Source organism: Athene cunicularia (assembly GCF_003259725.1).
Source record: "Athene cunicularia isolate RWA chromosome 2 unlocalized genomic scaffold, athCun1 chr2_part1, whole genome shotgun sequence".
Classification (NCBI taxonomy): domain Eukaryota; kingdom Metazoa; phylum Chordata; class Aves; order Strigiformes; family Strigidae; genus Athene; species Athene cunicularia.
Genome location: NW_020799095.1, coordinates 541,194 through 561,471, shown reverse-complemented (window position 1 = coordinate 561,471; position 20,278 = coordinate 541,194). Strand labels below are relative to the sequence as shown.

The window sequence follows — 20,278 nt, the reverse complement described above, 5'->3', positions numbered from 1 at the left end:
GTGCTGGGGGTGAGCGGGGGGTGGGGTGGTATGGGGAGGCGATGAGAGGAGTTGGGGACAGGAGGGGGTGAGGGTGAGCAGGGTTGATGCGTGTGTCGGGGTGGGGATCCTGTTGTATTTGGGGGTTCCTTGGAGTGCTTGGGGGTGGGTGAGGAGGGCTTGGGTCGCACTGGGGTGTCTTGAGATGAGCTGGGTTAACATGAGGGTTTGGCACCTGTGGGTTGGGAGTAAGATCTGGGGTTGTCTGGGCGCTTGAGGGGTGTATGGGTAGACTCATCAGTACGAAAGAGTGCCCTCGTGAGACGGGTGGTTTTCGAGGTTTATTAAAGAGTGTGGGAAAGGGGTGCTTGGGGACTTCTAATGGGAGGGAGAAGAGGGCTGACTAGATCTTAGGTATGTGTAATGTGGTGAGTGGAACAGGTTGGGTATGGGAAGGGTCCTTAGTTATGTGAGCTGGTGAAGGTATGGAGATGAGCTGATGGGCTTTAGGAGGCTTTAGGGTACAAGTTGGTGGGGCTGGGTGTGCGTGTTTGGAAGTAGATAAGGTGGCTGATGTTTTTGAGAGACTAATGTAGGGGGAGAGCTTCAGAGCCTTACAGAGTTGTTACAGCGTGGTTTGGACAGGGGTTAGGAGCACTTCGAGGCAATGCAGTTGATGGGGGAGCAGATTGTTGGGGTTTGAGTTTTGTCTAACACGCATTATTTCTGGTAGTTCATAGGAGTATGTGTAGACAGGTGATTTGTGATTGTAATGGTTTTTTACATTCCTCCCTTTGGGGATAAGAATAAAGCCTGTAGGGTTAGTAAGAACCTATAGGTTCTTGATATCCACAAATCCTGTTGTAAAGGTTGAGATAGCATCATGCTTTTGAATTGGTTTTATTCACTGCTAAATCTAGAGAGTGGCCCTTGTCGTGCTGTAGCTTGGTCAGTGCTGTTGTGATCATTGAAGGAGAGCTGTTGGGAAGAAGCAGATGGACACAATTACTGCAGTCCTAGAAGATAAGAAATTTAACAGAATTTCAGATTTGCTTTTTGTATATATGTGAGAAGAGGATAAAATCTACCTCGTGACCCCGCAGAGAAGTAGTAACTCTCCCTCATGAACTGTGTCTCAATTGCTTTTATCTTCTTGTTGGTTGAGACTGAAACCAGCATTTGAGCTGCAGCTCTATTAAATGTTTTGTGTTTGATTGAGTCAACATGGATCTCTTTCATATTCTGGTGTCCCACTTGTAGCTGTCTGTGACTGCTTCTGAAGCTTACTTGCCTGAGGATAGTTGCATTAGGTACAATAGTTACAGTCATGCATCAAACTATCATGTGTCCAGAAGACTTCACAGACTGCTTCAGGAGCCTCCTGGACTAGGGTAATATTCACTGAAGCTTTCTGCTCTTCCTTCAGTAGGAAGATCAGAACTTGACTAAATAGTGGGATGTTGTTGAATTTGAAACTGTCCCGCATGCCATCTCTAGAAAGAAGGGAAATGTGACTCTGAACAGGGACAGAAGACGAATGCTGGAGAGATATCCTGGTAACAAAACATTCCTTGCAAGTGTTTTGCCAGTCCTAGAAAGAAACTTCTGCTTTTGATGGTTAGGTAAAATAATTTATTGAAGAACAGTATTTTTAAAATAATTCCCTCTGTGAACTATGTATGGGTTTGCATTTGCTTTCATAGCCTTTTGAGTAAATTGTTTTCTAAGTACAGACAATAAAGTAGGAGTTTGTCTAGCATTTGGAGAAGTGTGGCACTTGTGAATTGTGTCTAATCTTATTTGAAGGATCTTGCATAACAGTGTAGCAGAATGTAAGAGGTCTGATTAAGGCTGTCTTACTAATTCCTGTGTAGTCACTGGAGATACTTGGCCACTACTTAGGAAGCAAGGGTTGGCAGAACTGCACTTCACATAACTTCTTAGATGCCTACTGTGCAAATATCCTGAAGAGTCTTGATTGGTAGAAGACTGGTAAATATGTACTGTTTATATGAGTCCTTAACACTAAACAGTTTTCTTCTGAAGTGTTGGTGGATGTACAGATGCTTCAAATAATAAAAAAAACAGGCTTTGTTTACTTCAGTCATAAATTATAACTTGTTCTTCTGAAATAATTGCTTAAAATATTTCTCAAGGTTTTGCCTGTGTTGTGCAGTATAATAGCTGGCCTGACATGATGTTATTAATTCTGAATACAGCAAGATTTGATAACTGCTTAATCAAAAGACACAAGTACATTGTCAAAGTTCAGGACCTGAGTTCAAAGGCCTGCCAGGTAGAGTCAGCTGCAGATACTTTGGGCTCCTAATCATATGCAAATAGAAAGAGACTGGAGGAGAAAAGACTGGGTCAATCTGAAATAGTAAAATCACCTTGATCAGTCCAGTAAGGTGTGATAGCATGTGTTCACTTATGGGTGATGTGGCAAAACTGACTTGCAAGTAATTAAACTTTGAAGGGAAGTGACATTAGTAACTAGTATTTGCCACAGGCACAAAACACCTTCTGATGTGCATATAACAATCAACTGGTGAAAAAGGAAAAATAAACCCCGAAGCCTCCTTGAGGTGCAGTGCCAGAGTAGGTGGGTGGGCTGGAGTCTGATAGAATGATACAGCAGGTGTATTCTTCAAGGAAGGAGCATTGACTCATTTCTCCAGGGAAGTCTGGCACTTAACTGGGAAGTCTGCCTGCTGGTGACTGATACTAGATCTTTCACAGGAGAACAGAGAATTTCTCTGATGGGCAGCTGATATTTAGTAAAAGCCTTATACCCTGAAGCATGAAGATTTGTATGTCTTGGAAAACTGTATATGTGCAGTTGATTAATTGCTGTTAGTGGCATAATGAGTTGAATCATTTCACAGGCTGGATACATTTTAGAAAATGTCTGGTTTCTAAGATTGGTGCCTTTCTATTTTACTGGTCTTCTGGCTGTTTTTGAAAGGTAAATGAGAGTGTTCAATGTATTGCTTCTGCAGAGTTTGTCAGGTGGGATATTGTGGAGTTGCACTTTGTGTGAATCGGCACAGGCAGGACACAGGAACAACCATAAGACCACGGATGAGACGTAAAGAGTAAGTTTATTCTCATTATCTTGCAACCTGAGATACCTCCACAGCAACACCTAGGCAGAGGCATGCAAGTGGGGATGCAGATGCCACAGAGCTTGGTCCTTGCTAGTCAGGAAAGGAGAAGAAAGGAAAGATCTTGGGCCTGCTGCTTTTACCCATATATATCAGGGATTTTCACAGGTGTACTTTTCCATTGTGCTTTGATCTTTCCCACAGCAGGGCAGGAATCTCAAGGATGTTTGATAAGATGCCTCTGAGTCTCTCATAGAGTTATATAAGTGCAGACAATTCTACCTGTCAAGCACACAAAGCTAAACAACATTTAGTGTGATATACATGGGTTTTGGCATGAGCGTGTTTACAGTCCTCCTTGCCAATCTTCTGTTGTATTCCCATGTAATTCATCAGCATTACCAATCATTGACCATAAAACTGAGCTGTTCTGAGCAACTGTACTTGGAAGTTGACTGTGTTAAGGTTAATATTTCCAAGTTGGCAATTTTCTTTTTTGTTTTCATTTCACTTTTATGTTTAAGCAGCTTTCTGCAGTGTTTCTTTCATGGCTACTAGCACCACACATTGAAGATTGATGTGTTGTTTCAAGTTGACATGTAACAGCATTGAATATTGTTGAAAGTCTTCTTGATGCATGCTGAAATGAAGTTAGTGAGCTTAGTTTGATTTTACAACTCAAATGACTACTGGAGGAGAACTGTGAGAGGGATAGAGGACAAAAATTAACATCTAATTCTTTAATTTCCATTTAAAAAGCTCAAAATACTTTTCAAGCGATGTGCAGTCTTCTGTAGTTTTAATTTCCTTTTCTAAGGAAACAAGTTATATGCAGTTATGCTTTGTGTCAGTTCCTCTGACAGTTGTTGGTTGCTTTAACATGCTGGTAAACTGCAGCCAACTTTAACAGAGGGATAGTTCCTACAAGTTCTGTGAAAATTATTCTTGTGGTGCAGAAACAAGTCTCACTTAGTGTTGCTTTTGGTGAAAACTCAACCCTTATTAGACATTAGAACAGCTCTACAGGCAAGAGAATTATGAATGCCTAAACTGGAAGAGGCTTTGCTCTCTTACCTTCTTAGACAGGAAAAACACTTGATCATGTGACACGTTTCAAAGAAACTTTGAACATCATAATGAATTTTTTGATACAGGGCTGTTTAAAGCAGTCATTCCCTCTATCAGAAGTTGGAGTTCACAGTGTGATTTTTTTTTTTTTTCTTGCTTCATTTGTGTAGTTTGCCTGAAGCAGAGTAAATGTTGTGTGTTTTTTTTTTTCCTTGACTTGTTTGTGATAATCAGTTAAAGTCTGCTGATTTAGAACTGCTGTTTTACAAGAAGCTAGGTTAACTTACAAGCAATGATTGGGGCATCAGAAGTATTTTGCATATCATTTCATAATGTCTTGCATCTAGGAATTGATATACTGGATAAGAAAATAAGTTGTTTATTTTCCTTTAGACAAAATACTTTCTGTTTATAGATACTTGGTATCTATAGAAACTTGATATGTTTACCCACTGCACCAGAGATCTTACATTGTAAATATGTATATACTTATAGGTCATTAGTTTTCTAAAACGTTCACTATGGTTATCTTTCAGAGATTATGTGAACTGCTGTGTTAATCTTCTAACTTCTTGCACTGGATACTCAAGGTATGTCTGAAGGACGGATCTCTTGTGTTCTGAATGTGCCAGGTAAATCCCAATAGTAACTTTTCATGGGAGATTGTGACCAGTTAAAGGGTAAGAAGTCAAGAGAGGGCAACTTTTATTCTATATCTAGTCCTAGTTGATTCTGCAAAAAGGGCCTGACAGGCTGTAACCTAACATTTATTTTTGTATTTGTGTGTTATACTAGAAAATCAGGTAACTGCAACACTAATGCAATTATTTGCAACACTGGTGAAGATGCAGTGTGTCAGTGGGAGTTAGCCAGTTTCCATAAATACCTTTAAGAACTTTACTCAGCATTTCCAATGCTTGAGGTAAAGCAGGAAGGAAAATAGTGATATTTTTCAGGTAGATAATTAAATCCCCTGTCTCACCTTTTTGTCTGAGAGAAGCAAAAAATGGCCACAGCCGTGACCTTTGAGAACAGTTTGACTGCCTTTCAATGGCAGTGGTTTTACAAGAGGTGCTGTTCAATAAACTCTTACCTTGACATATTTCTGGCTACCATATTGGATTGTAAATCACATCCATTAATCTAATTTAATATTTCATTTTCAGGTTGTCCTCATGAGTACTCCAGTGGAGAATGTCCATGATCTTTTTTGCCTGTGTGGTGCGGGTGAGGGATGGACTTCCCCTCTCAGCCTCCACAGATTTTCATTTCAACCAGGACTTTCTGGAATGCAGAAAGAGATTAAAGGTGTTATCCTCAATTCTGGCACAGTATCCAAGTCGAGGCACAGCAAAAGGACGTGACCTCAGCATACAGTAAGTCCTTACTTTTGTTTGTTTGGCTTTTTGACTAATTTTTGAAATGATTGTCCTGGGGATTAGTTAAACTTTAAAGGTTATGTGTATTCTATAGTGCCTAACTCCAGTCTGAAATGCAGTCTAGGTTGTAACCTTCAAGCAGTATTTTGAAACCTTATTTCTCAGCACCAGAGACATACAGCTCCTACTCAGTTTAGTAAGCATATGTTAAGATTGTTTATTTTAGTTGTCATTTTTTTGTAGCAAATGCTTTCTGCTTAGTCCTTGTTACTCCTAGCAATTGGAGTATCTTAAAGACTTCTACAAATACCTGCTAAGATGACATCCTAGTGCCTAGGAATTAGTTTAGTCCCAAACCCTTTTCTTCAAGGACGGTCAAGTCCTGCTGATGCCTTCTCTCAGATCCCTGAAGTTCTGATTCTGGCTTTCACAGTCTCCCTCCCACATATGGCCCACTCCATTTTCTGAATACCAGCAGGGTTCAAGTCTCTAGGAGTTCTTGGCTCATGGGTGTGTCTTGAGGAGATCTGAAACATACTGACAATAGCCAGTATGGAGGAATTATAAATCTTCGCATTTATTTATTGAAGAAGGATCTGCTTGTCAAGAAATTAAGGTTTCATTCAGAGATGAGAATTTTCATTTACTATTGATTTTAGTTTAGCTCTAAAAATGAGTTTTAGCTTGTGATTGCATTTCTGATTGGCAAATGTAAAAAAAGTGACTCCGAGCTAAAGCTAAGTATCCCTTTTCGGGGTAGTGATTGGAGAAAAGATACATGAACTTACATTGAATCAATTGGAAAAGCAGAGATTAGCCTTTTAATTCCTTTTCCCTCAGAGCAAATTTATGCCCTTTAATGCTTACACATTCTTCTGCTTTTAATCTTCTGTAGTCTTTACAGAAGTAGCTACGCATCTGGCTCTGAAGTGAGAAGAGTGCAAACAGATACGTAGCAAAAAGACTGTAAATTATTGACAACTGGGAAAAGTTAGTTTTACACAGGTATGGTGTTGATCCTCAGCTGTGAGCTGGGGACAGAAGGAATTTAGGGAAAATACCCAGTGTAATTAGGCTGTAATGGAGCTAATCAAAACCATAAATCTCAAGTATGTAGTATAACGAATAAATAAAAATGTGATAAAACAGAAAGCACAAGAATTTCTGTATGAGACGGATGAAATATATAAATAGTAGAAAAGAGAGGAAATGGAGAGTAATTGTTCAGCTTGAAAACTTTGGCTTTGTACTGAAATATCGCTAACAAATGGCTAACCTGTAAGGGAAGATTTCCTCAGTCGTGTTTCAGAGATAATTACAAATCTGTAAGCATGGTGGGCATTGTGGAAGTTTAACTGTCTGTGTTATGAGTGCTGGCTTCTGAACTAGGTGCCCTGACTTCCATCTTACTTAATGAAGCCTAGATGACAGTGATTTCTCTTATCCTTAAGTACATGCCTACATTTTGGTCAGATGAATCCCTTGTTAAGTTTCCTAGAAGGTTTGGGGCCATCTGTAAGTGGATACTTCTGCTAAGTAGGAGTTCAGTGTTAGAGGGATCTCTTTAGCCATAGAATTTTTATTGTGCTGTTTCTGATACAAATAAAGATGAGTTTGTAACAGATGACTTAGCGGTAACAGTGTTTAAATATCTTGGTTTGTGCAAGTTAAAAAATAACTCTTGCTGTTAATATGAAGTTGTCATATTTGAAGGGAGCAAGGAGTACATCTGCTTGCTTCCTGTGAACAAGCTTACTTGTTTTTACTTTTGTTTGTGGAAAGCTACTGTGTTTTCTTTAAAAATTTTCTTGCCTATGATATTTTCTGGACATTTCTTTTCTTATTAACATGATTTAAAGCCAGCCTGGGAAGGTAATGTCCTCAGTTTGAACTGATGTATCAATTTAATAGAATCTGTATTGTGATCTTCAGTATGCTAAGGCATACTGCATGAGTTAAGAATAAATGTTAGATCTACAGGGGCTGCAGGTCTATTACAGCAGTGCAAACAATATATTTTTTGCAGTCTCTACATTTTATTTTGACAGAAAGCACAATTTACTTCTCATGTTCAGCACGACTCCTTTACGTTTTTATGTTGATGTTACTTTTTTTTTTTTTTTCCTATTTTAGTTTCCTTTCTTCTGGGGATATAGCCTGCATGGCAATCTGTTCCAGCAATTATTCAACCATCATGGCGTTTTGCTTCCTGGAAGAGCTTCAGTGGGAATTCGCTGCTTCCTATGATGCGACAAGCATTAGTTTAGCTTCCAGACCATATGCTTTTCTTGAATTTGGTTTGTAACTTGGTTCTCTAATAGTAAGAATTCTGTGTCTGGCTGCTTTTATGATGTTAAACAATGTCTCCTGGCCAAAGCCTCATCATAAAAATGAATCTGTGTGTGTGCCTTTGCATGCATGTGTAGGAGAAAGGAGATCCTGTAACTGCCTTAAACTGTTAGATTGCTGGTTTTACAGTTCCTGAGAGCCCTTGTATTAGATGAACAAAATGCTGTGGCGATTAATAAACAAGCACAGAAGGAAAAGAAATCCGCATCTCAAACACTTTCTAGCTTAATTTAAAAAATCTGACAAGTGGAGACAGATGGGTACATGAAAAAAGGGAGACAGAATATATTATTATGGGCAGCTTTACTTCTGGCATGACTAAAGATTCACGTAATACTTCGGAATCATGCCTAGTGTTTATTTTTTAACCTGTTAGGAGTGGTTTTCTTGCTAAGTAATAGCTGCTGTACTGTACGTGGCACGTCTGAAAAACACAATTCCCTTGCAGTGAGAAACTGTTTTCTGAGAAAGGATAAGATATTGCAGTGGCTTAGCACAATTCTATCCAGATTTTGGTAATACTGTTAAGCTCATGCTTAAAAGATTGAGAAATCCACAAGGAAAGCATATTATACAGCCATCTTGTATTTTTTGTGGATTCCCTTCAGGGCATATTCCAGGCATGATGTAATTTTATACTGAGATCCAAATTACTTCTTAATTTGAGTAGGAATTTGGGAATTTCTAGCCTCTTGTAATTACACAAGGCTTTTTGAAAGAAAAAATGGTCTTTTTTCTTTTTTTGGTCATTTTTACTATTGTACTGTGTTTTGTTACTGAGTCTACCTGATGTTGCTGTGTGGTATTTCTTTTTTTCCCCTCCTTTCCTGTATTTGGATCAAAGATGCACTTGATCTTAGCCTTGCCTGGTAGTTACAGATAATTGTAGCATGCTGACTTATTGAAAAATCCTGTATTTTACTGTAAGGAATTCTTATGACACTGTGTATTCTAGCACAACATGAAGTCTGCCTGTGTGGTCTCAAAACTTGTGCTTAAGCTATTACATATATATCATACCCAGTAGCAGCTGTGGTCAACCTATATAAATCTTCTAGTGTAACAATATCTTAAAGATATGCATTTTACCTACAGGATATCTTAGCAAAATAAATGCTTCTGTGTTATATCTTCCTAAGCATTTGAAATGGCTTGAATTTGCCAATATCTTTACACAATTAAATAGGCAGTAGCAGTATCCGCAGTGAGATACTTCATCCCTGGAGGTGTGAGCAAGTCATACTTGGACAAAATCTCTGTTTAGTCTCAGTGCAACTCCTGTCAAACCAGCAGGGTGATCTGTACGTAGATATGTGGCTTGGATGTTGGTGGAATCACTGACAGAGTTGCTTCATGACTCAAATATAGATTGAATTACTTTGTCTCTCTGCTGGAAAAAAAACTAATGCTTGGCATTGTTAAAACACATTGTGGAATTGCTTCTCATTGTTCACAGGTAATTTAAGATACTTGTTAATATCTACCCTGAAATATGAAAGCTTGTTTTCAGTCCACTGCTCGGCAGGATTTTGAGATTTAAAATATCCAGAAGGCAGTGGGTGTGATATAAAATACCTAGGAGAGGTGGTTTTTTTTCCCTAATCAGCAGTGGAATTTTGTACCTGAAACTAATAGGAAAAGAAATGATGGAAGAAGTGAAAAACAATCAAAAAAGAATGCCATAGTTTGATCAATAATTAACTAAGGCACTCAACTTTTGCAGAGCTAATTAAAGCATGTTTTTATATTGTTTCAGATAACGTTATCCAGAAAGTGAAATGCCATTTTAACTGTGTGAGTAGCTCTCAAATGAAGGCCAGCTGGGAGAAGATTGAGGAGGAGCTGAAGTTCCAGCCCCCAGTTCAGCTGAAACTAGAGGATACAGAGCTGATGAATGGGATGACTAATGGTGGGCATGCAGGCGTTCATGTGGAGGTTGGTAAGTTACTACTACGCACAGGTGACAGGAGACTCCCTGAACCTAACTTTGCAAATGACAGAAGAACATGTAACAGCAGTGGTTCCTTTTGTACTGAGAAATATATATCATGTGTATCAAACCCCCCCAAAAACCCCTGCCTTCTATCATAGTAAACATACAGTCTTTAGATTATAGCTGTGAGTTGCTGCAGCCTTGAGGAAAGAAAAGATGAGAAAAACATGAGCTGAGGGTAAAACTCTTATTCCCAGACTGTCTATCTTGGGTTGTTCTTCCCTCTTTGCTTTCTCCTTTTTTATTCTTTAAAATTTAATGCATCTGACTAAAATTCTGAAAGAGGATATGTCTGTATAAGCAACACATAGAGGCTTGACAAGAGACTTTTTTGTAACAAATACTGACATTTTACCTGCTTTTAGAAGTAATAACCTCAACTTATAAAACTGGTATCTTCTTATCTGTGTTTCAGTTGCATAGTCAAAGTCCTGCCTACTTCCTCTATGAAATGAAATCACAGAATCATTTAGGTTGGAAAAGACCTTTAAGATCGAGTCCAACCATAAACCTAACACTGCCAAGTCCCTCACTAAACTATGACCCTATTTTAATTCTATTAGCATGGTGGTTGTTGCATTTAAGGTAATGAATTAATTTGATTAATTCCCTTGTGTTCTAGCTAGTCCTCAGAGATTAGAGGGGCTAGGGGCAACTGGATTTATCTCTGAATAGCTATGCCAATTATGCCCGTGACTATAGGCCTGACACCAGATGCATGAACAGCCCATGTGGTGTAGGTCTGGTTGCATTCAAGAGAAGCAGTCAGGGTCATGAATAGTACGGTTTACTCTTACGCAACATGTATGGATTCTTTGAGATTGCCTACGATAAATGCACAAACTGCAGGTTGGCTCTGTAACACTACACACAAAAATGATTGCAGTCACACACACTTAATTCCCAGGTAATCACTTGATGTCGCCAAGGGCCCAAATCTTACCAAGAGGTGTCCCTTCTGGGGTGGGGTGAGGAGCACAAACCCATCAGTCTGTCCCTCCGATTTGGTATTGGATTATTGTCCCTCCGAGTTAGACACAAACTTGGGGTAGTATTTATCTAAGTGTGTATGTGTGAGTGGGTGGGACTGTGGTCAAGCCGTTATTTCTTGAGTAAAACCACAGCATGTTCCATGGTGCAAGGTGTGTGCTGGTTTTGTGGGAGAAAAGGAAGAATGAGAGGTAAGGTCTGCAGAGCTCTGCAAAACAGTCCTTGAGAGAAGGGGAAGAGCAGGGAGATAAATCTGTATAGTGGTGTCAGATGTTCCTTGAGAAAAGTGGAAGAACAGGACTGTGCGGCCTCCACCTTGCTTCACATTCCCCCTTGGTGCCATGGCAACTCAAATCACTGGATCTCCATCCCATCCTGTGTTTGTTCTGGGCACCATGTGTTAAGGAAATGTGTGTTTTGCGTTTTTTTTCACTGTTTTGCTTTTCCCACACTTCCAACTGTGGTTTAAATGCAGCTTTTTTTTTTTTTTTTTTTTTTTGTTCTTGGCTTATGAAACACTAATAAAATTAAGTTCCAGTTGCTCAGTCTTATTGTTGCTGATGAATGAGCTGGAATCTAATTTGACATAGGTATTTTAAATTAAAAGGTAGAGGGACAGTGGCCAAGAGGAATTAAAAATAGAATTGAAAACGTTCTATTTGCCAGTCAGATTTGTCAGTGCTCCTTATAACTGTGCTTGAAGTTAAATATTTTCATGATGTGACAGGGATTAGAAATTCTTTGCACTAGTGTTTACTGGCACTGAAACTGTTCACATTTGCAAGCTAGTCTGTGTCCACAGATCAGAAATACATTTTCAGTTCCCCCATATTCTTAATTGCTTTCTTTTACTTTCCATCTGGCTTTGTATTTCTGGTGTTCTAATGCAAATACTCTTACAGATTGTACTGTCTTTATTTTAAGGATCGTGTTTGTGATCATCTGTTTTCCTCAGCTGGAGTCATCTTTCCTGGCTTATGTCTGTCTGCTCTCATCGTTACCTACTGGCTGAATCCAACTTTGCTGCTCTAAGTTTAGCTGTGTGGATAGTGTCTGTTCCCATATTAATGTTATTTATATTATGGCTGTGCTATACAGGAGACTTCTTGAGCATACATGGAAGTGTTATGGTTGCAAAAGAGCAGAATTTAATTCTGTCCACATTTTATAGGGAAGACAGATCAATCAATGCATGTACAAGGTTGTAGCTGGTTCCTGTCTTCTTTTGAGCTGTGTGTTCATATGCCCCGGTTCTTCATTTTAGTGTGAAAGGAGTCTGAAAAGTCAGGGCAGTTTTGTCCTTGTTAGTATATATGGAAACGAGCTTTTTTTTCCTTTTATTAATTCTTTCTTCTGTTTGTTCCTTCCTTTGTCAACCCAGCCCATTCTTGCTAGAAAGACACTAGCACTGTATTCTTGATCAACATCTACACAACTGCAGTTGTTGTTGCTAAAGCTTCACCTTGTGTCTTGATATGGGCACAGCTGATGAAGCTCCGGAGGACAGTGGGGTGTGTGTACAGAAGAAATGTGAAGTGGAAGCAGCTTTCTGTGAGGAGGGAGAGTTTTCACATCAGAACTGGCTCTATGAAGTAGAAGAACAACTTGTGCTATTCATCTAGTCAGCATGCTGTTAAATTATGCAGCATTGTGCTCCCCTTGATGAATGCTCTCAGTCTTTTGTAGGCACACAGGAAGTCCTTTGCAGAGTCCTTTTTGAGTTGTTTTCTGAGGATGTATCACATCTCTGTCTTTTGTGTCCTAGTATTTTATTTTAAAATGTTTAAGTCTGATGTAATTTTTTTTGCTGGTGGGGCTGTCTTTATCTGGAGCTTTGAGTATGTGACTCATTGTTAAACCCTTGTACTATACCTTGAAGCGACAGAATGGAGTGTGGTGCAGGCATTCATGTCAGGCTCTGGTTAAATAGCCAGAGGCCTCTGCGCGGAAAAATCTTTTAGAGGCAGAAGCTTCAGTTTCTTCGTTTTGTGAGGATGATTTCACAAAATTGTTCCGTACATGTTCAAACCTGCAGATGCATTTTTCCTGGGTGCTCGGTAATCCACAGTCACCAGAACATCTTCTGTATGATTCTTGTACTCTGAAGTGCTCAATTTTTCTGCTCGAAGAGTCAAATCACTTTGAATCCTAATTAGCATTTAACTGTGCTCATGCAAAATTGTGCTCTCTTGGACAAAGAGTGCTTGTACTGTCTTGTTCCCTCATTTAATGTAATAAGCAATTCTAGTAAGAAATTCTGTTTATAAAAATAGGATTGAATTCACACGAGGAAGTGTAATAATTTTTCCCTAGCAGTACCCATCTCGCTTGTTCTGTGCAATTTTAGTTTGTGAATTAAACCTCAGAATGATACAGCAGAAATAAGATCCACAGCAAACAAAGATCAGTTTTCACAGAATATGAACCCTGAGCAACTGGATATTTTAATCACCCCTGCATCTGTGATAACAATTCTTTCCATCCTACTGGACAAAAAAAAATGTAGCTTTCATGTAATATTCCATGCTGTGGTCTTCAGCTTGCAGCAGCAGAATATTGAGACTTGCATTTTTCTTCTCTGGGGACTGGAAACTATTGATGTATAGTTTACAAGATCCTGTACACTGAATGACACTTGTGCAATTTTTCTTTGTTTGAAAGACACTGTATGCCTCTTAAGTGAACCTTAGAAACTGAGGAAGAAGAAACAGTTGTCTTGATTAGGAAATTTCCAGGAGAGATACATAGCTGCAGCATCATTTAATTTATGAAAAATCATAGGAAAGTGAATACTCAGGTCAGTGAATGAACAAACATGCTGGTACAGCTTCTATTCAGTGTGCTGTTTGGACCTTAAATTTCCCTGCATAGCAAAAAACCAAAATTGCCTTTGAATGATAGGGTCACTTGCACCATTCATTTACATGAACTTGTGTATGACAGTGATACACAGTAATGCCATGTAATGTGTCATATATCAGATAGAATTAATACAGTTGGTTTTGTAGCTGCTTTGGAGATGAAATTATGGAGGTATGAGTGCATGCCAGACAAATTAATTACATAGATGCTTATAAAAGATACTTTATAGCCCCATATTAATTTGGCAGGAAACTTCCATTCATCAGAATCTCTCTTGAAGGAGAAGATACAAGTGTTTTCCTGTCTTAAACCACATACTACTGCAATATTTAAGCTGTTACAGTGTTTCATCTGTCACTGAAACAGAAGTCAGAGATGGTCTCTGCTGTGTTGCATGGTTGGTCTACAGCAGTCAGGAGTTGGCTCAGACTTGCCAAAGGCTTGCTCATTCTCTCCTGTATCTTATGGATGTTGGTGCAGGAGAGGGTCTGAATTTGGTATGTGAACTGTCATTTACCCTTCTTATTGCTGTGCTAACAGTGTTCTACTTATGACCCAAGGCTGGGGAGGGTATGCCAACAAATGTAGGTGAGTATCTAGGTGTGCTGTATGTTGTTGAGCTAGCTAGTATAGCTAGGGATAAAAATGGGTGAGCTTTTGGACAACCAAATGCCTGAATTAGAAGTGACAGATTCCAAAGTTAAATACAAATTGAGAATAATTGCTTTGATCTCAATTAGGTATGTATCAGAATATCCTGAAGAAATGGTATTTGGGTGTGTAGGTATTAAATAATAGTAGTGGAGAAGGTGAGAAAGGAAAGAGGTAATTCGCTACCTGTGAAACATAGGCACGTTGGGAGACGGAATTATAATGCACTATAAAATCTCGTTCAAAGTCCAAAAACTGTATCAACCAGTTTAATTCCTGGGCTTCAGTTTTGACCATGTTTTGTCAGTCTGAAAGGCCCAGAGGTAAGAGCAGCAGTTCTATGACGGATGTTTCTCCTCTGTGATTGTGTAGTATCATCCTGACAGCTCCTACAACTGTTCTAGCAGCAGAGCATCACAGTCCTTGGCTCCTACAGTTGTATTCTGGCAACTGCTTGATTGGGGCATCAAATGCTGTATGGAAACTGTGCAGGTGAAACTAAATTGCTGCATATCAGACTTTCACTGGGAAGAAATACCGAATTACCAGTTAAGGAAGAGCTGAATTGCTGTCTTGCTGGTATGAGTGTCAGAAATCTAAGCTCTTTCCCAGACCTTTGGGTGTGTAAAGCCTCTGGCTTTACTACCTACCTGTGAGGGGTGTTAAGTATGCCGATCTGCTGAAATAAACAATTGAAAAATATCTGTGTGCACAATTAAAGACATTAACGCCAGATATCTCAAGAACAAATTCTGTTTCTTTACCTGATGAAAAAGTACTGATTTCTAGATGTCTGAAGAACTGAACAGTGTATATGCAACAGCAATTAAAAAAAATATGTTTCTGTTCTTAATTGGTCTTCTCTGGGGCAAGCATGAAAGGTTTAGAAAATGTTTAAAACCCATGCTAAAAGATTCAGAGGAATAGTGCTTTTGTTGTTTTTTTTTTTTTTTTAGTACCTACTTACAGAATGCAGCGTGTGACTCCCCTGGGGATTCTGTCACTTGTTCTGAACATCATGTGTGGAGCTTTGAATCTCATTCGAGGAGTTCACCTAGCAGAGTATTCATTTCAGGTAACTCAGATTAAATTCAAATCTGTAAATGAGTCAAAGGGAGAGAGTTATTTAGGTAAGCAGATTAAGCGTGGCTGTTCTGCTTTGTAGCAGAGCATACGTCTTTCTACAAGAAGTGTTTTGTTTGTCCAGGGAACGTATGATTGATTGCTTACCTCATGTGTTTCATTGCATATTGCAGCACATTGTGTTTTGTTCTTTTCTAGGAAGATTAACATTTGGAGAAATATTTTAGTCTTACCAGACTGGCTTGATTTTTAATTTTTTTTTTCTTTCCATTCTTGTATTTTGTTCCAGATGCTTTTGTGTAATTTTTATTAAACAAATGTGAAACTGTAAACAACTTCTTAAAAGAAAAAAAAACCAGTATTGTGTGGTGGCACAGTTTTATTTAGCAGGAATTGTCACATAAGCCTCAGTTCTTGGTATCTTGTTCAGTGATATTGATCTTGCTGTTTAACAACATGCTGTTTAAATCAACATAAACTGAGAGATACTTGATGAAATATAGTGTTCTAAAATATCAAGCAGTACTTGTTAGAAACTGTAGCTGACGTAGTTGTTTGTCACTTTTTTTAATCCAAACAGGAGGACCATGAAGGAATTGGAAATGTGATAGCTTTTTTTCTACCTTTTCTAGCCTGTGTTTTTCAGGTATGTTAACTCTAAACAAAATGCTTTCTGATTAATTTTATATTGTAATATACAAGGCAAAATAATTTTTAGCTAAGCAGACGAGCAGTTTGGATTTTAGTGAAGTGGCACAAAGGTGCAATATGACCCTTAGCAAATTGCAGGTGCAAGATTTTTCTGTGCTTTCATGTTGTGACATGCCAGATGGGGCTGAGCATGATAAATAAGTGCTAGCCAAAAGATTGTTTGTTTCCCAGAGGGATAGACACAATGTCTTTCTGATAGTGGCAGACCTAATGATGGGCTTTTGTTGCATAACCACCTTGAAAGCCTAAGCAAATACAGGACAGCAACATTATTGAAAATGTTATAAATTACATTAAAAATTACTTCTAGTTCTTGAGACAAATGTCAGTCCTGATATCCTTAGATTTAACTTTTTTTTTTCTTAATGGTTTATTTTCTCTGATCTCCTTATGCAGAATAAGAACTCCATCCTCCAAATGGGTTCTTCTTGAAAGGTTTCTTAAATGCTGAAAACAGTGGTCCACAATGTTTAACCTGAGGGCAATATATTGTTTGAAAAATCTTCAATTTTTAGCCTGTCATTGCAGGAAGCTGTGATAGTTGGGTTAGTAGTAACGGCTGCAGTGTATTCATTGCTTAGTACTGTTACATTTGGCTAATGGTTTGGGGACCATTTAAGATGGAGATACTCATTTGGATCTAAATACTTGATGCAAGTCATTTTTTACAAGGACGGCTCTGTACTGCTTTTTTCCAGTTGATACCTGAACCTAGAGAAGCTAAATACAGAATAGTTCTCTCTTACCCTTTTGATTTATAGCAGTCATCTTCACAAAATGCTTGTGCATAATTTGAGCTCAGATGTGAAGGGCTTTCTACATGATGATCTCTGCTTATGTCATCAGCACAGTTGGAAACTGTGACCTTAAGTGAGAAAGCATGATCTGTTACTGCTGGAGTTAAAAAAGAAACTCTTCTGCCAGCACTTTGAGTTTTTAGTTTTCTCCTCTAAGGGGTGATGCTCTTCACACATGCCTAGCAAGTGGGTTCCACCTGTTTTTAAAAAGAGCCCAAAACCCCAGCTAAAGCTAACAGAAATGATGGTCTTCCTCTCAAGTCAAGACTAGAGAATTAAGTCCTTATCCCAGGAACAAATAAAGGAGAAGCAGGTTTAGGTTTGCTGTTTTCCTGCTTCTGAGCTTTTGTCTTAAATTTCAGCCTCCTTTTTAACCCAGGGTGAGGCAGGCAGGAGGGACACCAGTTGTGCTGACCGACTTCTTTTGATACCTATGCTTACACAGTAGAGTCTGGATTGAGGCCACCACTCCAGCTATTCTTGGAGGACTTTCAACATAGGATTTGAAAGGAAGCTTTGAGCTTCTTCGTTATAGCTGTGATGTCAGGCACATCGAACCAGCATGCATGTGCCAGCAGTTCCCAGCTGCGTCTCTTGCTAATATGTGTATAGTTGAATGCTAATACCACCTCTCTGATCCTTTTGTAGTGTTACTTGTACCTCTTCTACAGCTCGGCAAGGAAGGTGAAGACGTTTGTACTCTTTTTCTCTGTTTGTTTATGCAACGTTTACTTGTATGGATTACGGAACCTCTGGCAAATAGCCTTTCACGTAGGAGTGGCATCTCTTTCTTCTTATCAGATACTGACAAGGCAACTTATGGAGAAACAGCCTGACTGCGGAGTATGAAAAAGACTTTAGGTTTGCTACTCTATTTTTACAATTATTTTTTTTTTTATTAAACTGGCCAAAAATAGCTTGGAGTATTTTTAAAGATTTGCAACAAGGGTTATTGCAAGGAACATATTTCAGAGCAACTTGAAATAAAGTAGGATACTGTAATCATGTCAAACATACAGTGAAGAATGTAGGTGTATCTAACATGGCATGTGGTAATTGTGCATGGTAGATCTTGTCAGGTGTTGTCAACAGATGGAGGTTCTCCTTACCATAAACAGGCTTTTACTCCTTGACTAATACCACCTAGACAGCGTTTTGCCATTTGTCTTACTGGCTTTGTAAGTTTGTCAGGTCAATGTCTTGCCCTGCCAATGCTTCTGAAAATATTTAAATTGTATAGTAAAATGAAGATAAAATGGTGAGTAACATTTTTGTCTATAGAATCTTTTAAGCATTAAGATTCTTGGTAAATATTAAGTAAAGGAGTTGTTGCCATAATTAGATGAGTTAAATATCAGTGGGAAAAATTGTTAGGATGAGCCTTAGGGTAATTTTTTTCTAGGTTTTGAAGGAAAGGAAAAGGCTGTGGCTCTTTTAGAAACCATAAAGACTATAAATATCTCCTGGCTAAACAGTGCGTTGTAGTTAAGTATGTGCTCATTGGTTAATTGCAAATACGCTTGGGGCTGCATAAAATAAACCAAGTGAGTCTTTCAGCTCAAGTGGCCTTTATTTCCTTGGTTAAGGTCACTTAGTATAAGGGTAACTCCATGTTTGCTTGATCTGTAGGGATAATAAATCTTCCAATCCTACTTATGACAGGCCGCTGACTCCTTCATTTTTCTTAAAAAAAATACATAGCTGGTGTGCAGAAAGCCATCTCCGGTAACGGAAGGCAAGAGCAGGTTCTCTTTATTATATAAAACACCTTCAGATAATGGTGTTGAGTTCTTACACAAGGATGAATTTATTAGTGTGCACTTTTGAATATAGTATTTAAGAGCTGAAATTCTTAACTGCTGCTGCACTGGGTGTTCTTATATGTAACGTACTGGGGTGCATTTTAGAACATATTTAAGCTGTCTGTACAAAAAAAATGCATAGCATTTTGATGCAGCTGTCCTTGAAGGGTTGTAATAATTCAAACTGAGAAGATGTAGAGAACTGTAGGTGTGTTATTGTGGAAGTATGGTCCTAGATTTTCTTTTATTTTTTCTTAGGAAACTGTTTTCGCTGCATTTCTACCACTGGACATGTCTCACCAAAGTTTTATTTTCCTCTCACATAGTCTCTACCTCTAGGGGTTGCAAAGAGATTAACATGATGCAGAGTTATCTTCCTGAGTTTCCAGAAACGCTGAACAAATTGCTTTCTTGCATCTCGGTGAATTTTCCTGAATCCTCATGATGCAAACAGGAGTATCAGTGGACTACTAGACCAGAAACCTGCCGTGCTGTAGCTGTGATACTGCAAAACAGCATCAATAGGCAGCCCATTGCAACCTGAACAATTCCTAGGACATGATAGACTTGGTGCCAGAGCTTTTTCCAGTAGTAAAATGGAGGTGTTTCTTTTCCATCCCATATGAGCTCATTTACTGTAACATAAGAGTTGTGGTGAATGGAGTTAAATCCGGTTGGCAACCGGTCATGAGTGGTGTCCCCCAGGGTGGGGTTTTGGGGCCACTCCTGTTTAACATCTTTATTGATGATCTAGATGAGGGGATCGAGTGCCCCCTCAGTCAGTTTGCAGAGGACACCCAGTTGGGTGGGAGTGTTGATCTGCTTGAGGGTAGGGAGGCTCTGCAGAGAGACCTGGGCAGGCTGGAGCGAGGGGCTGAGCCCAGCTGGGGGAGTTTCAATAAGGAGAAATGAAGCCAGAATTCAACCACTGTCCTTGACACCCAGGTGACTACACTGATGTGGGAGTTTTAGTACTGACAAGCTTTTAAGATTTCATACTGCTCCGTCCCAGTTTTACTTGGTAACGTACTCTCAGAGACTGCAGGGAACTAAGCCACAAGTGTGGATTACAAGTTTAAAAAAACCCAAAAAAAAACAAAAAACCCCCAAACTGTAAAAAGGACACCCCTAAAAATCTGATACTAGAAGCTTAACTCTTTGTTAAGGGTACTGGATCTGATGAGTGATTGTGTTTTACTGGAGTATCAGCCTGCTGGGTTACCATGGGAAATCATCCTGTGGGGAAAGGATGAAGGATTTTATACTAGATAGACAAAACTTTGTGAAAAGGACCTTAGTGATATGACCCAACTCCCTGCTCCTATCTTTTTAACCTTAATCTGTCTAAAGAGTTGAGAAGAGCTTTACTTTCTCCAGAGACTCAGATAAATCTAGTCTGCTATAGCTTAAGGCATGCAGAACACTTACAGCTGTGGCATGGGGCCAGTGAACCATTATCTGCTTTCTGTTCTTCAGCCTTGTATTGAGCTGACTGGAAGGAACTGTA

General features: G+C 39.0%; 1 protein-coding gene across 4 annotated transcripts; it reads left to right on the top strand.

The window, feature by feature from the left end:
* The first annotated feature begins 2,931 nt into the window (after positions 1 to 2,931).
* On the top strand, positions 2,932 to 18,898 carry SEC22C (SEC22 homolog C, vesicle trafficking protein). 4 transcript variants are annotated; one of them, XM_026842696.1, is made up of 9 exons: positions 2,932 to 3,077; positions 4,691 to 4,744; positions 5,155 to 5,225; positions 5,321 to 5,530; positions 7,667 to 7,830; positions 9,639 to 9,821; positions 15,335 to 15,453; positions 16,042 to 16,107; positions 17,618 to 18,898. In XM_026842696.1, exons 4-9 carry the CDS (start codon positions 5,349 to 5,351, stop codon positions 17,816 to 17,818), a joined length of 915 nt encoding a protein of 304 aa, XP_026698497.1. In that variant the 5' UTR covers positions 2,932 to 3,077; positions 4,691 to 4,744; positions 5,155 to 5,225; positions 5,321 to 5,348; the 3' UTR covers positions 17,819 to 18,898. The 4 variants fall into 4 exon arrangements, with proteins under 4 accessions (XP_026698497.1, XP_026698496.1, XP_026698495.1 ...); XM_026842695.1 differs by having other exon boundaries at positions 5,111 to 5,225; XM_026842694.1 differs by lacking the exon at positions 5,155 to 5,225 and having other exon boundaries at positions 2,933 to 3,077.
* Positions 18,899 to 20,278: the final 1,380 nt, after the last annotated feature.